At 35.8% G+C, this 22335-nt stretch overlaps 1 protein-coding gene across 1 annotated transcript; it reads right to left on the reverse strand.

The window, feature by feature from the left end:
• Positions 1-63: 63 nt before the first annotated feature.
• Positions 64-6036, reverse strand: LOC140147106 (uncharacterized). The gene is made up of 4 exons (XM_072168882.1): positions 5838-6036; positions 4888-5052; positions 2178-2331; positions 64-127 (listed from the first exon to the last, which is right to left on the reverse strand). The coding sequence occupies exons 1-4, from the start codon at positions 6034-6036 to the stop codon at positions 64-66; spliced, it is 582 nt and encodes a 193-aa protein (XP_072024983.1).
• Positions 6037-22335: the final 16299 nt, after the last annotated feature.

A 22335-nucleotide genomic window follows, 5' to 3' on the forward strand; every position in this document is an offset into this window, starting at 1 on the left:
TTACCGCGACAAAGACAAAAATTTAACAGGTCACAAAGCAGAGGATGAACTTGTCGTTTTTCCTTAGAATGCTATTTCGATGATAAGGATCAACTTTCCATTGATGCGCTTGTAAACATTCATATCCCTGCAAAAAGACAAAACACAATGTTAAGCAGGATACTATTTAGGCTGATCTTTCCATCATCTTGGGTTTTGCCATATGTTTACATTTATATGGAATAGGAATCAAAGAACTACATGTGAAGTTGTTAGCAACATCTACTTAAATTGTTTGCTAGCAATGATCCAGTTCAAATGGTTTGCAGGCAACAATCCAGTTCAAATTGTTTGCTAGCAACAATCCATTATTATTTGTAAATTCATACAACTTGTCCAATTAGATTCCACTTACATGCGGACGTATCAAAAGCTACCCGTTTTCTTTTTCAAGCGCTATTGTTGCAATGACGATCTGTATACAGCTGATGTTTTCTGTGCTTAACAACGAAGTTGCCAGTTGATTTTCCTTCAGAAATCAGATCGTAAAATACGTGACTTAAGTTGTATTGCCCCTCCTCTCTGTTTATGGTGTTGCCCTATAATAATCTACTATGAACAGCCCTGATGAATATCTTCAAGAAGCAACAATCCAGTTAAAAACTTGCTAGACTTGAGTCCAGTCCTCGTTTACGGAGTTTAGGGTTGGGGTAGGGCAGTCTTGGAAAAAGACTAGTAGAGTTGCACCTATTCGGTAATCGCTCCTCCAGTTAAAATTGTTTGCTAGCAACAATCCATTTTAAATTGTTTGCAAGGAACGATCCAGTTAAAATTGTTTGAGGAGGTTGGTCCGATCGAAACCTCATCCACCATATTTCTCCATCAAAATAGAAATTTGGTTTAAGTTAAAAGCCCTTTCTTTTTCCAAGTGACCCTGTGGATTTCTTTTCAAGGCTGAAAGATATTTTCCTCGGATTTGTAAAGCCAAAATGTGTCAAAAACGGGGTAACCTACTATTATTCACCCCGGTTATTCACACATTCTTTTCTATGGGGTGTCAAATGCAAAGGAGTTGACATATCGCTGTGAAACTTCATAATAATTGGGAATGGGGGGTTTTCATAGGTTTGAGTTGCTAATAGAACAACCGTGAATTTAGTGTCACCCCCTTGTAACTACATTTCAGGACAGAGCGTAGCTAATGTAAATGTTTTCAATTTCTGTTTACTCATAGAGTTGACACCTGAAACAAGTATAATTTATTCTGGCACAAAATACATAAAATATGGACATAATTGCAATCAAATTATTTGATTTCAGTCGAAAATCGTTTTCGTAAATTCTTTCTCAATAGCAAATCAGGATAACGGTGACGCAGCGGTACCGCTGCACGGTGTACGGTAGTGCAGCGGTACGTACGGGCCCTGCCTCACAATCGGCGGATTGCGTGTTTGAGCCCCATCAGTGCCATCGCACACCGACATTGCCTGGCTAATAATTACTTGGTACAGCAGAGATACTAAAATAAATACCCGGGATCGATACACGTGAATGTGCTATGCACGATTTTGATATTCAGACGAAAATCTTTGGATACCGGTGTAGAAAATGATGAATATCTCCCGTTAATGATTTCGTCTAAAGAAGCCAGATGTGGTTCCTTGCACTTGAATATACGTGTTGAACAGATATGATAGTCGTTAGCTTGCGTCTTGAGAAAGAAGCTTGCGTCTTGAACTCAAAAACTGACAATAATTCTGATTTTATATGTGCGGAACTATATAGCGCAGTGTATAGGCCAATCGTGGAGGTAGTCTAAAAGCAGTGACCTATGGCGTACCATGCTCACTGCACACAGCGAGGTCAGTCACCGGGCTATTGTCAGTAGCCTTAGTCAGATGTCCTTCGGCCCATTATGCGCCTCAAAACTATTAAACAGGTCGGAACAAAATGGCCATGCGTGGCGGTGGATTCAACCTACCATGGCGATTTATGTCACGAAGATATCGGGGCGATGACACTGTGCATCGTGTTGTGCACTTGGACAAGGCGCTTTACCTCCTTTTTCTGTAACTCACTATCGACTGCTAGTTCGATAATGAGCATTATGTTCCCTTTTCAAGAATGAGAATTAAAAGGGCTATTGTATAATTTGTATTAAGACCGTTCTTTTTAATTGTGATAACACTCAAGCTTACCGAAATGAACCGACGAGAGCATCGTCCTGGTAGCTATTTATGATACCGTCTTCCCAAACCTTTCCGTTATCCTCACCGAATGCAGTACGCGTGTATGACATCCGATTTACACTGGGATTGCTTCCAAGAAATTCGAACCAAGCCTGTGTTACATCTGAGCAAAAATATGATGTCAGAAAGTTATAATTGACCATACATACCAGATCTTATTTACCAACAAACGTTTAAAAACCTAAATTAATATTATGCTTTCCTCTATATCTATTCACCATTTTTAAACCTTGGTTCCATTTAGGAAAGTTACTTTTGTTAAAGACGTACGCATAATATATTTATTTTGGATTTCGTGCTTTTCGCAGTGTTCTCGGAGCAGCATTGCGTGACCATGGCTGCGGTGAATTGATTAATAAATTATTATTAATTCATTTTAACGATTACAAATGGATTTATTTGAAGACAATTTTGATTTCGTAAACATTTATGTGTTTCGGTTTATACATACTCAAAATACCCCATAAACAACATTTTAAAATTGACTTTTTAGAGTCTCTAATTGTGACATACCATTGGTACACTGTACAGTCAGGTATAAACAACTACCTATCTAAACACAACAGTATTTCAGAAGATTTTTGGTAATCCCTATTTTAGTGATTTGTATATGAACATTTTCATTTACTTGCATACACTAACGTACACATAACATGCCTAAAGAGCTAAAGACCTAAAGAGCATATTGTCTAAATGCATAAACTGTTTAACATGTTGAATAGTTGACTTTCAATTGATGAATACTGAATTTATCAGACTGATAATAAATGGCCGTTTTGCATTTTGGCTAATGGTCTTGACCCGTAGCAAAATTCACATCAACTAGATTAGTAATTGATGTTAAGATTAAGGGCTGGGGTATGAACGTTTGGACAGTATTTATTTTGGGACATTAGAGCACATCAGACATATCGAATTGCATTCTGAATACGAAGAATGTCATTCTGATATCAAATAATTTTGATTTTTTGAAATTCGGAATTTTATTAAAATACACATTTTATGGCAAATCATTAAAATTGATATTTTTGATATTTAACAGTACTTGAAGTAAACTTTATAAATCTGATGATTTATACTTAAAGTGTATGTAGGTGGGATGAAAAGCCGACGATCAATTGAAAATTTTGACCTTTCGTATTGAAGATATGGATTTTTTCCCCAAAACACCAACAAAATTAGGTCTTTTTGGGAAAAAAATCCATATCTTCAATATGAAAGGTCAACATTTTCAATTGACCGTCGGCTTTTCCTCCCTGCTACATATACTTTAAGAATATATCATTAGATTTATATAATTTACTTCGAGGACTGTTATATATCAAAAATTTGAAAAATATCAAATTTTTATAATTTGTCATAAAATTTGTATTATATTGTGATTTTCAAAAATGTAAATTATTTGATATCAGAAAGACATGCTTCGTATTCATAATGCAATTCGATAGGTCTGAGGTGCTCTCATGTCCCACAAAAAATACTGTCGAAACGCAATAAACGCTCATTTTAGATCCCTTAAGCAACCTGTTTTTGTTGATGGTTGATACGACTTTGGTGCCTCTTTTACGTCTTGAAACGTTGTTTTTTTGTAGATATTAGTAACTTTTGTGAAAATGACAACTATTATAAATAAATTGAAAATATAATATGTTAAGGGGGTACTACACCCCTGTGGTAAATTTGTGACTATTTTCGCATTTTCTCAAAAAATAATAACACACTGGTAACAAAATGTATGTATATTATTGGGGCAAGGAATCCAATTACTACACTGAAATTTAAGTGACCCAAGACAAGCGGTTCAGTATATATGATAGTAAATGAGGTACATCCTAACGGTACCTTATTTCTTATCATAAATAACGAACCGCTTGTCTTGGGTCACTGAAATTCCAGTGTAGTAATTGGATTCCTTGCCCCTATAATATACATAACTTTTGTTACCACTGTGTTATTAGTTTTTGAGAAAAATGCAAAAATAGACACAAATTTATCAAGGGGTGTAGTACCACCTTAAAAATAAACGTGTATATTAATTTAAACAAACACCGTATAAGTCTATATTGAGTATTGGAGCATTTTTAATGTTAATAATTGCGGTACGCCGGCGGTAGAGAAAGTTAATAAATGTGTATTTTACCCAGTTTACGCGAAACTTGACATTACGTTTTATGAATAGAATACAATGGTAGATTTCAATAGATTTGAAATGTTTGAAGACTTCGCGCTAATAAATCCTGTCGCGTTGCTTATATTTCACGTTCTTTTCCTTCATTTCCTCTATTAATTTTTTTTAAAACTTTATCAAACCGCAACCGCGGATTTTAATAGAGAAAGTAACAAATAATACGATGGACCTGCCGCGCCTCTCAACATTCTAAGAATAAGGCGTATTTCAGTTTTACCTAAAAGAACATTATATGACCATGACAACTATATATTCTACAATTCTGATTCATTATTGATTGAACTTCATTATGCATATAACAAAGCTGACGGGCCACTTGCTTTCTGAGTGTAGAGTGATGCTGACCCTTTCGTTGGCTCCATGCTTCTTACATTTACCATCATTTGAGAAGTAGCATTTATTCGGACATTAATTATATTACAATATGTATTACAATCTTGCATTTCTTGAAATTAAGGTGCAATTATTTACCTTCTTTACCAAATGCAGGTGCTTGTCCATTAATCCCTAATACACATTCGTCAGCGTATAACTCTTCAACGATGGTAGAATAGTCCCCACTTTTAACCAATTCTGACATCCTCGCATGAAATAATTCCAGCTCGTATTCAAGTAAAGGACTACCTTTATTCGGTGCTGAAATAAAAAGTAAAAATTCATTCAATAATTCAAGATGATGATATCATCGTTGTGGATAAAGCTCGACAACGGATTTCAATAGCACCGAGTCACAATCAGGGTGAATAATGTTGTGAATAATAGTTAAAAATGAATGTTCAAGAAGGTTCGTTCAATCGAGGAGGGGGACTACGCCACAACAAGGACCTACGACGCAGCAATCAGAAAAATACCTCGACTCCTCCCATGTGACATCATACCACCAACTCTGTCACAGGTCAATAGGACCTGATCAGTCAGCATGATGATGCGTCTTGGATAAGACGTGATATTGTCGCTATCAAAAATAGTTAGTCCAGATGAACAGATTTAATATTCATTTGATTCTTATTTGTTTACTTGTTTGTGTGTTTGTTTGTTTCTCTTTGAACAAAACATTGCTCAAGTTGCTTCGTAAGGTAGGGCGGGACATTTGCATATATCCAATCTGTATTCTGCGGCATGACGGGTCAGAGCCTAGCTAAGTGTTACTCTTCAGGAGTACAATAAACACTAATTCCACTCCACTATGAAAATAGTAACCAATGCCTTTTCTATACAGCAAATCATAATAGCGGTTAACGTAAATCTAATACTTTCTTTTCTGCTCACTCGAAACTTGTATTTTGCGCTTAACATAGTTCCCAAATTAGTAACTTTGTAGCAGGAAGAGCGTTTTTAAATGGAGGGCATATCTATACAGATATATATAATGCTTTACGAGGGCACAGAATATGTTTCCGCGAATCTCTCACAAATGTTACCTGTTAATTTTGAACATGAAATTTCGCCATCCGTCTGCTTGAGTTTCTCACAGTGCTTAGTGCATCTCATATTGGATAGTGTATCAGAGACCTCAACGCAGTGATTACAGAGAGCGACACAGTTCTCCGTCTCGGAATTCGCCGAGTTGCAAAACATGATGAAAACACCAACAACCATCAAGACCAGGTTCATCTTCATCTTCAGTTTTTACCTGCATGGTTTGATGAATATGTAATTCGTGGATTTATGAAGTTGTTTAAAACAACTGCTTTTTTATTTATTTGGTCTCTGTGACTTTTACATTATAATAGAGAAAAATTAATAGGCCTCTTACACAGTTCCACGCCGTATGCAGTTTCTTGGTAGCTTAAGCTTACCATAATGTGAGACGATCAAGTAAAGTCTTTTTTTTTCTATATATAAATAATGTGCAAAAAATAATCAGTGTTTCGAAAATAAGAAAAGTGGCATCCCAGCAAACACAAAACGTTTTCGACATCATTCGCAAAAGGTTATAAAAGGTTGTCAGAAAACGTTTAAATGTCGGGTTATATAAAGGGTATATTAAGAGTATAAAACGTTTTCATAACCTTAAAAAAATTTTTTGATAACCTACTGCTCAGCAAACAAAAATGTTTTACAGAAAGCGTTTAAATGTCAGGTTATATAAAAGGTATAAAAACGTTTTAATAACATTCCAAAAACATTCTTCAAAACTTGATACAAAACATTCTAAACAGAATATCATTTTGGGGTTGAAAAAATATTTTGCGAAAAATGTTTGCCCAAAATATTTTCAATAACGTTTTAAAAACGTTTTCATGACCTTTATATAACCCGACATTTAAATGTTATTAAAATGTTTTGAAAAAAACATATTAAGAACATTTCTGTGTTTGCCGGGTTCAAATATTTTAACATAAAGTTATTTAAGTATTGACACAATATTTGGCAAAAATGTTTGCAAAAATTGTTTACAATAACATTTTTTGAAAACATTAAAAAATATTGTTGTAGTGTGTTTTCATACAAAACGTTTTAAAACGTTATCATGACCTTTATATAACCCGACATTTTAATGTTATTAAAACGTTTTTACCTAAACCAAAAGCCAAAATATAACTTATTTAAAACGTTTTTAAAACGTTTTTGTGTTTGCTGGGATGTGCCAGGATTTAGGGTGGGGACTTGAATCAATGCTAAGCCTGGGGTTTACAGCAATCGTCCGGCTAGCTGGGGTTGGGACCTGGCCGTTTTACACACAAATATTGCCCCGTTGGTCGGGACTTAGCCTAGAGTTAGCCGGTTAGTTTAACATTGTAATTTTTTTTAAATGTCGAGTCAATGGGTTACAAGGGGCTGTCATTTTCTTCGGAAGGAGTGTCATGATTATACTGGGGGTCATAGAATTTTTAGACCAAATATAGGGGGTTGTAATTTTTTAACACCCAAAATAGGGGGTTGTAGAATTATTAAGGGCTGGTGACTCAAAATTTTATAGAATGCAAAATTTTTCAGCGCTCCGTGCGCCTTCTTTTGACACACGATCTAATTTTAACGCACTCCGTACACTTTCTTCGCTATAAAGTTTTGGTGCGCTCCTCGACTTAAGTATCTCAACTCGACTCGACTCCTCGACTCGAGTATAACGACACGTGAATAACATCATGTAGGAAACAAAATGGCCGCTAATGGCTGCCTATTGTCTAGACCTAGGCTACATCATCCGAATTCGTCACGTGATTTCAATTATCCCCGATCTATTGTTTCCGCTGACATATTTGACAATGGTGCCGATCAATATTCATGAGAGTGTACATTCAACGTCCAGTTTTCAAAATTGCGTGACTTGTGTTTGACAGGTGTGAAATACACCTGATTGGGCGTACTAATTACGTAACGCATAAAGCCTTTGGCATCATCAAATGGCTGCCTTTCGAGCCATCGAAATGTTGTTGTTTTTATTTTTTTTTAATTACAATATCAAGAAACAGGAATCCATCCAAGCTAGATCTTCTGTTTGGTACCACCATATTGGCTGTGAAGGAGGAGCTGGAGATCCTGGGCGTCAAAGTCTATAGCAAGCTGACCTGGACAAAGCACATTTCTAACGTCTCATCCATAGCAGGACAGCAGAAGCTGGCCGCTCTGATCTGATTAGAGTTGCAGATAATCTTGATGGCAGAGGCAGAGCAACCGTTTTCAAGGCTCAAGTTCGCAGTGTGATGAAATACACTTCACTGTCTTGGATGAGTGACACCACTCTAGGATTACTAAACTCTATCCAGAGGAAGACCCTTCGAATCATAGGCGCGAGCAAAGAGGAAGTACAGAGCTGAACATCATATCTCTCCATCAAAGATGTCAAGTGGCTGCAGCATCAGTCCTCTACATAATGCACACAAGTTTGTGCCCACTAGATCTGAATTCACTGCTACCAAAGCCATTTTCTAGCTTGTCCATGCCTTGTCATGCTCTCACAGTACCAGTTGCAAGAACCTTATCTACTGTCAGGACCTTCATCCACACTGCAGTTCACGTTTAGTATAGCCTACCAAATCTTACCGTTTGGTAGTAAAAAGGTTATTACTCCATTCGCGGAGTAAATTTTACTACGAAATGTTGGAGTAACAATTACTCTTTAATATGGAGCAAAAAACCTAATCCCCCTTTTACTCATCTTGATGGTAATACTATTTACTCTTTTGTGGAAGAAAAAATTTTACTCCTTATTTGAGTACAATTTTAATCTCAGAAAGAAGTAAAATAATTTGCTCCAAAAATGGCTAATTACATCCCCTGTACATTGTTGACTCCTCAGGATAGTAATATTTACTCTTCCATAAAATATTTTTACTCATTTTACTCCTTATTAAAGTAAAAGTAAAATTTTCATCTCAGAAAAGAGTAAAATAAAAGGTTCTGATCTTTCACTATGTGTTATCCCTTGAACCGCTTCAATTTGTAACCTGTAAAGCAAACATACACATATATATACTAATTAAACCAAGAAAGACAACAAATATGAATGAAATAGCACGAGAAAAATACAGATTGTTACTGCTTTGCTTTATTATATCACAATTTGTCAACATTTTTATGTTTCTTGACGACCTCTTCCAAAGTATTAGGGTCATTCTAGCCCAGTTCAACTCAGACCCCTCAGACTTTGCTCAATTTGAACTCAGATGGACATCTTTGGCAATAGAGTCATCATCTCATGCTAGCACTGTTGCAGTTCTGGTTGAGAGCCCGGGGGACACTCACATAAAATGGGTGATGACCCCCATTTTTCAAATTTGTATCCAACTTTTATAATCATGACCTAAATTTTTTCCCAGTCTCATTGAATGACCCCCATTTTATGTCAAATTTTCCAGTCTCACAGAAAGACCCTCCTCCCTTTTAGGACCTTTGTACTGAACACCCCCCTTCGGTGTCTAGGCTATCACCGAAAGATGGTATAATACTGTTTGGAAGACTACATTATTACATGAAAGTTATTATACTTCCGTAGTTCTCTGGGTTGATATCAAGATGAAATAAATGATCATCCACAACACCGGGTAGACACTCACGCATGAAATCAACCAATCGAAAGAGGTACTCTGTATTTGAACCACACTTGCCGTGTGACATTGATTCAACGCTGGATGGTCCAAAGTTCACATTCGGGTGTGGCTGCAAAGAACGTGCCTGATGAGTGCTAGTGGTGCCATCGGTGGTAAATGTGGGTAAAGTATGAATATCACAACACATTATATCGTATTCATACGATTAAATGCGTTAACGATCTGCTTCTATCCTTCAAGTTTGAATATAGAACCGCCTGCATAGATGAAACAATAGTAAAATACAAGGTTAGCTCAACGTCACCTGAATATATAACAACAAAAAATGTGTAGGATACAAAATCGCATCTTTCACAACTTGAGAGCAAGGTTGTAGAACTATATGAGATTAGTTTTCTCAAATATATATATATATATATATATAGACATGACTCGCTGATAACAACTTGTCTGATCAAAGTACAATCGAATATTTTGACATATTAAGGTTAGCCGAGAGTTTTTCATGCGCTTGATTTCAGAGGGGCGTAAGTTCATACCAGAAACAGCCATGCAGAAAATGAACAAGCGTACTGGGACGTAGGCCTACTTACAATAGAATATTGATCCACGGTCAAGACATGAAACTTGGCTTAGCTCGTGCCCGGAGCTCGTGAGTCGGGGGCGGGCGGGGTTACATGAGGGGCGACATGCCGGGTAGGATGCCGGGGGAGGGGTACAAGCCATTTTCGGCAATTTTCATAAGGATTTTATAAATGTTAAAATTGATTGGGGCACTTCGTCAAGCTACGCCCTGGAAAATGTGTTGATTTTGCATTTATAGCCTTGATATCTTTGATGAAATAAATCAATGCTGCTATTCCCTTGATTACAATGTAATAGGGTACAACAATAACATCAACAACAATATCAAAAAGCAATTATTTGCAAATCGAATTTGGGAAGAATATTCAAAAGGACAGACTTAGCAGGCCTACAAATTTCTGAATTATAAAAAGTGAAAAACAATCAATCACGATTCACTGCAGTCAGCGAATCAATCAAATAAAACTAAAAAGAAAGGAGCAAGAAAGAATAAAGAAATAGTGAAAAGAGAAAGAAAGAGAGAGAGAGAGAAAGAAAAAGAACGAAAAAGAAAGTAAGAAAGAAAAAGAAAGTAAGAAAGAAAAAGAAAGGAAGAAAGAAAGAAAGAAATGAAAAAAAAATGAAAAAAGAGAAAGAAAAGAGGAAAGAAAGGGAAAGTAAAAATGAGAAAAGAGAGAAAAAAGGAAAGAAAATTCAGCCACATGGGGACTCGAACCCACAAAAATTGTTCATAACAGAATCCCAGTCCAACGCTCTATCCACTGGACCATACATCAGCTTACGCAAATTCTTATTCTCGAAGCGGATATGTAACTATAATTTGATGTAATTACTTGATTACAATCGCGTCCGCACAATGGCTCTTAGAATAAACACGCATGTCGGCGCTGAAATTTTGAACGATCTGATGGAGGAAAAACCTCGTTTTTTGCAATACTAGCTTCAATTTGGAGTGAAAATCAAATGGGATAGCAATTGGCAGAATGTTGAGAAATAATGTAGGTATTCAGATGTCTAAATTAACGCCCCGTTATCAAGATATCGATAATTTCAAAAAAACAGTTTTTTCTCAGACAAGATTCTCGAAAATGTTCCCCAAAAACGGGCTTTTTAAATTTGATCGGTACTGTATTTGGTTCTTCCCCATGGCAACATTATTTCTTTAATCGATTTGTAGTACAATACAAAAAAGGAGAAAACAATCACTCGGCGTGGTTTTATACGGAGCGAACATTTGTAAAAAACTGCATGGAACGTGTTTTTGATCTTGTGAACATGGTGCATAAAAATGATTTAAACGAAGGATTTTCAAACGGATTCTAAAATTTTTTATAAACACACAAAAATAATGTAAAGATACATCCATGCACCAACATTTGACTCACTGCGATATTTGATTGCTGAGAAAACGCGGTTTTAGAGAACAACTTTATACGTCTTTTATACGTTTTTTATACGTTTCTTCGTGTAACCTTAAGTACCATGACTGTCCTTTATAAAAGAATTGTTCAGCGCAGATATAATTGATACAACACTACATACCCACTGCCCCCTCTCCCACATACCCCCACAGTCATCCATGATGTGACTATACATTTTACATGCACGGTACATTCATACATCAGTGTGGGGGTTCACTCAAGGTATGCAAGGTAAAAATTCTTGCAGGATATCTCCGTCCTGATCCTAATAATAGAGACATTGCGATTTCCAAACGCAGTTTTATTTGGATATTTTAGATAATTTTGATATTATTAGGGCTCATGACCATAATTTGGATATTATTAGGGCTCATGACCATTGTGTTACCAACCATGGCGTACGTTAACACGGTGTTAAATATTGCTAGTCTCGGTTCCAAACTGGATTGTGCTCATTCGTCACGAAGGAGAACAATTCAGCGGGGAAAAAGAATATGATATTTGATCTAATCTAATCTAGGTCGATAGAGGGCATAGTGATTGAAAAAATAATAGTAAGCCGATTCTATGCCTAGTTCAAACAGGCCGCTTTTGATTTTGATTTAAATTTTGACCTACATGCTAATTAAACTTAATTGTTTTTTTGTGCTCCCCAAATATTATAGCTGCCCCAAAACATATATTTTGGTAGATTAAAGATCACTACATCCATACATCATGACTTTACTTTCAAAATGAGACTTTTTCGTCCTGAAAATTGGGCGCGTTGCATGGACTTAGACATGAGGTAAAATCAGCATATTTCAACGTAGCATCTGCGTTTTATTCTACGTTGGAATCCAAAATGGGACATCGCAATGTCATTTTTGTACGCAAAGTATCACACACATTTCAATGGGCAATCTCTGCGTATGAATATTGCGTTTAAATTTAGTCCATTTTTATCACATCGCTTTACCTTTATTATAATGATTTGTTACAAACAAAAAGGATCATAATAATAATTAGACTTTCCTTCGTATGTTCATTATCTTTGACTGTCTTTAACAAATTGTGAAATGGACAAATTTTGTGCATTTTCAACGATGTATCTACGTCGATTTCGCACGTGGAATATCGTCAAAAATAGCTAAATACGTGACCTCGCTTCGATACAGGAGAGTGGTTTTGTATAGATCAACGTACGTCCGATGTCTACGTTTGGAAATCGCAATGTCTCTAATAATTTTGTATAATACTTACCAGAAAACTTTTTAATAAATGATTCCAATCCCCAGCTGACTAGCGTTTGCTTAACCACTTCGTCCGCCATGACGTCTAGCTTCCTGTGTGAGTACATTTTACTCCTTTGTTGATTACAGACGGCATGTGGTCATTTTACTTCGCGAAAGAGGAAGGTAAATAAGCGATTTTACTCTTCTTGGAGTAAAATTTTACTCTTTTTTTTCTTACTCCTTTCTTTTACTCCCCACTAGTTTACTCATTTGGATAATTTTTACAGTGTATATAAGTTCTTGACATGTGACACTCCTCATGGGCTATTGTTCACTCTAGCATTTTCTAAAAAAATTGTTACCTATCTATACTATAAAGATCATGAGCTCTGTCTGTCTGTCTGTCCGGCTATGCGTTTCGCCGCGCTTCATTCCGATATTTCAGACATAGTTGATTAGCGGGCGTGTGCTGTTTACCGGGTAGTTTTAAAGGTCATCGGAGGTCAAGATCAAAGGTCAAAATGTCAAACTTTGTCCGATCGGCCCTTAACTTGGTGGGTGGAATCCTTGATACGAGAGGAATATAATGTGCGAAATAAAATTGAGGTCAACCGAGGTCAAAAGTCATTACGGAGGGGTCAAATTTCAAACTTTATCCGATCAGGCTCAAACTTGGTGGTTGGAATCCTTGATACGAGGGGAATTACAGACTTGACATTTAATATGGAATATTCCAAGACTGCTCTGAAAGGGGTCTGCATAAAAGTGCCAAATATTAATTGGGTGTGTCGGGAGATGGTGTAAAATAGTTGTTTCACCGAAAATGTGCTTTCCATAGATTTCATTATGGCGCTCATATGTAGTGAATTAGCCTAAATTGGCGGATTTAAGGAGACTGAATTTGATTTTTGTGGGGGTAGTATTTTTGAATTTGAGCAACATTATTCTGATATTATCAAATTTATTGAGGTTTGATGCGATATTTGCTGTACTACCAATAAGTGTTCGTCAGAACTGAAATGCACTTGTAATCTATTAGTTTTGAAAGTGGGAGGAGCTTTAAAAATATGGTTCTTAAAAGCGGTACGCACTCAGAAAGTTTGAATGGTCTCCTGAGGCCAAATGTTATAAATTTACTGTACACAAAGAAACAGCGTGAGTTCATTGGACAATCAGGAATCCGCGCAGTTGTTTTTGTACTGTAAGTTTATGACATTTGACCCCAGGGGGCCATTCAAATTTTCTGAGTATGTACCACTTTTAAGAGCCCTATTTTTAAGCTCCCCCAATGTTCAAAAATTGGTATATTACTAGTGTATATCAGCTGTGATGTATGCCAGTTGCTGATGCAGTTTAAGAAATGTAACCTAAAACCTCTAAAAATTTGATAATAACAGCACAATGTTGCAGAAAGTCCGAAATTGTGTCCCCCCACAAATCCGTCATTTTAAGCAAATTCTATACATTAAGGGCTGGGGTAGCGACGTTCTTTAGGGTAGCCCCTGTTGAAAAGTAATCATGACCTACACCTACTATTTAGTGTGAGAAGTGCCATGGGTCAGTACATGACATGTGTACTCTTTTTTTACTAAGTTTTGTATCTGGTAAGATTTTTGGGGCAAATTAGTGAAAAATCGGGGGTTTTTTGCACATTTTTCAAAAAAGAGAAATGTCAGACACAATCGCTTTTGGACATTTGTTATACATACATATACACAAAATTTCAGTATGGTTTTAGTAGCTGTGAGTTTTCCAATTTACTGTTACACTTTGATTAGTCTTCCCATTTCACTGTTTTCTGACGGTTTGACACATGTACTTGAATTAAGAATTATTTTTCACAATGGCATGCTCAAAATTTTGGTTTGACCGTCGGAAATTCTTGAAAACATTATGCTGACTACATCTGCATTTATTTAAAATCACTCTCCGAGTGCACTTTGGTCGTTATCGAAGTTTGTAAGTGATAAAAACAACGAGTACAAGCTATAACATCATATTTCGAAAAACCCGAGGTTGTACTTATTGGACTAAAACATCGATTTCTGAGTCTCATCAGTCGTAATTAGCTAATTAATTAGTAATTAATTAAATGTGGCGTCTAGTTACAAAGTGACATTTTTGTATTCCATAGTGGCGTATCGACCATACGCCACTTTGTATACACATTTTATAATTAAGAAATATCGGCAAAAATGAAAAACTTTGTATGTCATAGTGGCGTATACCTCGCTACATGTCATTATGTCACTATGGAATGAAGACGACGAAAAGTAACGCCATAGGGATTACACGGCGATCGAGGTGGCGTACGGTTAACATTAGGTTAGGGTATTGCGTTTTGCGTGTTTTCCATAGTGACGTATAGTTTTATACTTATTGTTGTCAGTTTGCCAACAATAGTATGTATTTATTTACATTGAAAAATATATAGAAATAAACTCTATTTAGTTAACTACCGAAATTTCACATCATTTTCAAAATATGATGAATGTCTGATTTACACAACTCGATTTTAAATTGATATTTCTTCAAACCCGATTTTCTCGAAAAGTTGTTTATTCGCGATGCCTCACTATACGCCACTATGGAATACAGCCGACGAATTGATGAAATATTCCACCAATCATATTTCTTCTTCTATATCGATATACCGTCCCCCAATTTGGTTTATAAAATTAGTTTCGTGTACGTTAGTTTATAGCCGTCCTGTGATTGACGACTATCTATAGCTTACGTCCATAAGAGTGGACCTGTAAAATTGAAATACTGGAATGAGGTGGGCAAAGCTGACTAATTTATGAATTTTATGCTGGTTGACCCGTAAGTGGGAAACAGCTGTTGGATTGTGTTTACAAAATTCACAGAGCAAATTCATGATCAATGTGCCGATCAGATGGTGAGATGTCACGTTGCACCGTGAATGGAAAACCGTCCATATTTATGAAGAAAGCTTTCAGCCGGGAAAAGCAGTAAAGTCATGTGCGCATAGTCTTTTAAATTAGACTTTACTGTTAATGAAGCTAAATATTTAAATATTATGCTGTCAATCAAAAATTCACAAACTTTCCAGTATGGCAAGCCATTCGATCCAAAACGCGTTAGTGCAATTGAAAGAGATTAAATTGGCATTTTGGGGAGGAAATTTCCAATGTTATCTGGTTGACCCGATAGCTTACAATTTCTTTCATTAATATATGACCAAAATTTGTTTGGACAAAATTATTGGGGCCTTGGAGTCTGCCCATTCCCCCTCCCTTAAGAGCACTATAATGTAAACTTATGGAAAGCACATCAGCGGTCAAAGAACATGGTACAAACAGACACACGCCATTCAATGTAGATTGGGATAATGTAAAAATGATCAGCAGATAAGACAGAGAGTACCCACGCCTAGTGAGGGAAGCCATGCAAATCAGGAGACCCTCGCCGCAACTCAACCGTGACCAGGGCCTCGAGATCGACACTGTACACCTCGTTGATTCGACCTAAGGTCATCTTAGGTCAATCGTGAAGTCAACTCCTTCACAACATCTTTGGAGTTCTCCTGATGAGGACGTGTGTCCATAGATGAACTCCTGGATGGGGCAGCTTTAATTAGCATGAGGCCGCATTGATATGTAAATAGCGTATTGTTATTTAAATTTGTGCCCAGACGTATTGAGGGTGACAGTCATGTTATCCAGACGGGGATCAATGGCTGCATATGCCGGGCATGTCGAATTGCTGAGTGAAGGCTGATAATCACCTTTCTGTATAGGTAATAAGCTAGTATATTTCGTGTACCAGTTGGTTATAACAAAAAATTAGTATCATAATAAATATATTCAGTGTAGGCCTATAAACTTTGAAATTTACATGAATTTGAAGAGCAGAGCTTCGAAATCTAGCTAAGTCAGGTGGTGTGAAATTCTGCTACGTGACCCCCTGCGTGGTAGAATTATATTCATAAAACATTGAATTTAACAGATATCATGGGCAGCCAACCACGATTTATCAGTATTTAAGATATATGTTAATTAACAAAGATAAATAATAAAGAGTACAAATGGCAATTAACTAGTAAACAAGCCTGAAATCTTAAAATGTTGCCACGTGATTTCCCGAACACATGATATGTCAACATGTGACCACTATTCAGATTCACCATAAATATTTGGAGTATTGTTGCACGGCTTGAACATACACTGTGCATTTCTTTACCTCCGTATAAAATCAATAATTCATGCTGGGAGCCAAGTAACATTCTGTCTGCTTAGTGCAGATTGGTATTTTATTTTACTTGAGAGCATAATAGAAATACATAAGACGAATAAGGCGCCATGATGGAAGGTCAGTTCGGGTATCAAAGTTATCGTAACTTCAAATACTACTTGCATTTCACACCTTGCCTCTGTCACATATTTCCTTCATATTATTGACAGCAAGTCCTAATTTTGACTTTGCTATTGCAAAATATCATTTCATATCAAATTAGTATACTTTCTTTGAAAAAACATATCACTGGTGCCTGATGGGAATACCCATCCGCCATTTCATTAAACTGGATCGTTTTCGCCTGGTTTGTGCCCAGATGTATTGGGGGGCGCTATACTCTCATTGAAGTTCGCAAAACGAACAACGTTGTTATTTGCCAATATCAATTAACAGGACCCAAGGGGCCGAACATGAATTATTCATAACGGATCGATAACTGGCCTCACTTTCTAGCTAGTAAACCAGCGGAATTTTTCATAGGTTTTGCGTTGCTAATAGAACAACCGTGAATTTAGTGTCACCCCCTTAGTGTGTCTTCGCGTCAAAATATTGAGGTTTGTTCTCAATTAATTTTGTGTTGAATGACTGTTTTAACTTTACTTGCTATTTAACAACCAACACGTATGAACAATCACAAAAACTTATTTTACTTGTGCACATTCGCGATAATTAGCGACGGAATTCGTAGATCAACTTATTTATTGCGAGTTATATTTTGCAAAGTTCAGCGTTCCTCATTCACAACACATACCTGCCACTGAAGAATCTTTGCAATAATAAATACCAATATCAGTGTCGATGTAGGCGTACACAGCGTATGAAAATGCAATGAAGCAATGTATTGAATAATCGTTGTAATTACAGCGAAATATGGTTCGACGTTGTTGTCGCCAAGAGGTCCAATATGCAATATTGAGTTAACCCTAGGTGCCCCTTTGTACCTTGATACGAGGGTCATTCAAAAAGTTCTACCTCTATCATCGTATCTCTGTTATCTTACCATGCTTACGGGCCAGGATATTGAAATCACCCATGGTTATACTCTTAAATCTTGGCTACAAAATAAAAGTTATTTGATTAAACATGTTAAAGTGTAATTTTTGGTCTTTAAGATGTGTTGGTTCAAGTGGATACAGATTTTGTACGTCGAAAACGGTCTGAAAGGAAATGCTAATTTTGGGCACTTCCTGTCTTCGTTGTTGAGTCTATGGAGTGCTATAGCTTTTTCTTTATTATTGTCTGTCCATATTTATCATTCCCTGTAATCTTCTACTGTCCCTCTCCATGATTTTAGTAATGTTTATACTGAATTTTACCATATAAACCGTCGTAATTTTCGCATACTTATGAATACTATGTTACTATTCAGTCTATTCTCCCAACTAAACTGTCGTATATTCGCGGTAGAAATGATGTAATAATCGCATTAACTACCATACCAATAAGTGTATCATGATGCAGTCATGTCTACAGTAGAATTTAATTCGACCTTTGCAGGACTTAAACCCCATTAAAAGCTATTAAACCAAGATAACACTCATTGAAAACAGCTCAACTGATTAAATCATATCTTCTCTGGTTAAATACACACATCATATGTTTCTACTTTTATACGTACAATGGAGCAATGCGCTGGGATTATACTTTCAGTTGGGTGAACGATTATAAAGCGAGCGCTAGAGAACAATTGTGTGTGGTCTTTGTTTACGAAATGAGACAATACGTGCTTATTGTTAACCAGCGTTCTTGAAAATGAGAAACATGGTGGTTTGCAGACTTAACACGGTTTGGAAATAGTTTCTTCATATTTTTGGTGTTATCTGTCGTTTACATATCCTTCCTAAAACACCAAAGTGCGAATATTTCCAAACATCTAAATTAGCTAAAAATTTAGGACATGTTACAAAACTATATTGTCTAGAATTTTAGAAGAGTACTTTTAATATTGGCCGGTTATTTTTCACACAGCGACGTTAACTAGGCAATGTACTATTACCTATAACATTAACTAAAACACCAAAGTGCGAATATTTCCAAACATCTAAATTAGCTAAAAATTTAGGACATGTTACAAAACTATATTTTCTAGAACTTTAGAAGAGTACTTTTAATATTGGCCGGTTATTTTTCACACAGCGACGTTAACTAGGCATATCCCCATACTTTTAACGTAGGCTATTTGTAGAGGTCACGCGTCAATGGGAAAGAGCACTGTGTATTATGTATAGGAAAACGGACAGTAACTGCAGTATGTACAATTTTTGAATATATCTCACTGCGCTACAACGTTCACTCGGTACCTATGTATCAAACTACAGAGGTCGGGTCGAAGAACAGGGATAAAGACCTGGCTCGTAATTCTATAGAATGATTAGTCTCTTTGAAAAGAGCGGTATTATAATATTCAATCAATGATTGCAGACATAAACAAGTGATGAGTGCAACCTGCTTGTAGTGTAGGGCGATATATTCAAAAATTGTATTCATCTATTCGTATGGCAATTAATCCTGTTACATCATGACTTTTACGGCGACTTTGGTGCGGTCAATGGTGATAATACAACAGGATTAACTACCATAGCAATAGGTTTAAACAATTTTTGAATATATCGCCCTGCACTACAAGCAGGTTGCACTCATCACTTGTGTATGTCTGCAATCATAGATTGAATTACAATAAAAACTTGTTTAAACATAGTTTGCTATGGTAGTTAATCCTGTTAGATCATCAGCGCGCCTCACAATTCAAAGTAGTCCTAAACCTTAAACATCATTTTCCGAGGCGCAGAAGTACACCAAATTGGTGTTTATGACCTTTGACATTCTTTTGTGGCGAGTGACATGGTCTTTCAATTCACGCCTAGTGTCCTTGACAGGCTTGACTATGCTTCAGTGGTCATGAAAGAATTCAAAAGATCACCTCTGCCCCAATAATCCCAAGTTATTGTCTGAAACTGCACCTCGGAAGATGTATGGTAAGAACTCAGTCCACAAATGATAGTCATATTACGACCAAAAGATAAGTGACTGACTATCATTGAGGACTGAGTTCCGCAGTCTAAATTCAAAGCATGTATTCTTTGTCATTCTCCACATTGCAACTGAAGAATGTGGATAGTTAAGCATCTACACGAAAGAAATGTGTATTGCTATGTGTTAAAATTTTACTAGTATAATTATAAATAAAAAAGAAATATTTGAATTAATATTTGAATGAATGAGTGAATGAATGAATAAATAAATGAATTAAAAAAGAATGAATGCATAATGAATGATTCAATTAATTTCTTTTAAATAACTTATTTATTTGTTAAATAAATACACGTCTATTTGGTAAATTGTCTAGTTTAATGTGCACATCAGTAATGTTGCCCAAGTGACCGGGCGTGTTTGATTTGATAGCATGCTTTGCATATCACATTATATGAAAATCTAGGTCTATTGCCATTTGGTTCAATACCACTTGGTCTAATGGCAAATCCCCAAAATCTACCATGAAAGTTACCACAACCAAGGTGAAAGGTTACAAAAACCACGCGTTCTCGTCTGGAGAATAAAGCAGAGGATGAACTTGTTGTTTTTTCTTAGAATGCTATTTCGATGAAAAGGACCAAATTTCCATTGATGCGTTTGAAAACATTCATATCCCTGCAAAAGACAAAACACAATGTTATCGTGAAGAAAGGAGGGGTACTATTTAGGCTGGTATCTCCGGTCACCTTAGGTTTTGTCATGTCCACATTTATATGGAATAGGAACCAAAGGACTACCAAAAATGTTTTTAAAACGTTTTCTCAAAACGTTTTAAATAACGTTTAAATGCGTGTTATATGAAAAGCTTAGTTGCAAAATCCCTTAAATCCACCTCTGGGTGAAATTGAGTTGTTGGCATGACATTATAGTGTGGGTAAAAATACACGTTTTGATGTTTTTTTGTTTGTTTTTTGCCTTCATACCACTTTCCCTTCCAGAGATATCGTATATTTCTTAGGGAATTTCAGGAAATCTGGAAATCAGAACTTAAAATGAATATAAAATAGTTTTGTTTTAATTTTTTGATGTGTAATATTAGCCTTGAATGTTCTTTACCTATCAAAACCAATAGGAACTGTTTTGGGGTCACTATTTATTTAAAGGGGTCATTTTACTTAACAAAAGTTGTAGCTTCGGAAATACTAAAATATGGCATTTTGCCGAATTTAATTAAAATTTCAATTTTTCTTCTTGATTTTGAAAACATTAGTCAAGTTACATAAGGTAGTGCAACAAATGGGCTCGAATTAGATTGCAAAGGTGGTTTCTAGAAAAGGGGTAAATTTATTTATTTGCAAAAGCTATTACATTACAAAAGGCGCGATATAAAATAAATAATAAAATGAATAGGAAGGCCTGAAAATTGTACCAAACATAATTCTTTTAGTTTCTTTTCATCAACACTTTATTCAAAACCAAAATAAAAACCAAATCGAACAAGTAATGATTGTACAATTAAAAAAGCTGTTTTTCTCAAAAAGTCAAAAAGTGAATGTAAGGGCTTTTGCAACTAAGCTCTCCATATAAAAATCATGAATACATTTTTAAAACGATATTTTGTTGGCAGTTAAATCGCATTCTGTTAGAATGTTTTGCATCATATTTCAAAGATGTTTTATGAATGTTATTGAAACTTTTTATACCCTTTATATAACCCGACATTTAAATATTTTCTGCAAAATTGTGTGTGTTTACTGGGGCCTGAGAAGTCGTTAGCAACAATCTAGTTAAAATTGTTTAAGGAGGTTGGTCCGATAGATAACCTTATCCATCATATTTCTCCATCAAAATAGATACTTAAAAGCCCATATTTTCTCACGTGACCCTGTGGAATTTGTTTTCCTCTAATTTTTGTAAGCCAAAATACTAAAATAATAATAATAATAATAATAATAATAATAATAATAATAATAATAATAATAATAATAATAATAATAAATAATATTAATAATAACAATAATAATAATAATAATAATAATAATAATAATAATAATACCCCGGTAATAATAATATGATAATATGCACATATTTAGTAAGCGCTGTACAAATTAAACATATTCAAACAGGCAAAATATGTAGAGATAAAAACGATATTAACATGATAGGCCTACATGATAAGCAAGATTTTTTTTTCAATTCTCTGACGCACCTGTAGCCAATGAAGTTCGCGCATTATGTTTGTTATGACCATGTTTGCGGATGCAAGCAACCACTCTTGCAGCAGCTTTTTGCATACGTTGTAATTTTAAAAGTTGTTTTTCAGGGAGACCGTACAAGATAGCATTATCGCTGTCGAGTCTGGAAGTATATGCATGCACAAACCTATCTGCACTATGATCAAGGTAGCGACACTACTTCCCGATCTTTCTAATCCCAGAAGAAGTGCTTCTGCAAATGTTGTTGATCCAAGATCAC

This window comes from Amphiura filiformis, chromosome 3 (assembly GCF_039555335.1).
Source record: "Amphiura filiformis chromosome 3, Afil_fr2py, whole genome shotgun sequence".
In the NCBI taxonomy this organism is placed as follows: domain Eukaryota; kingdom Metazoa; phylum Echinodermata; class Ophiuroidea; order Amphilepidida; family Amphiuridae; genus Amphiura; species Amphiura filiformis.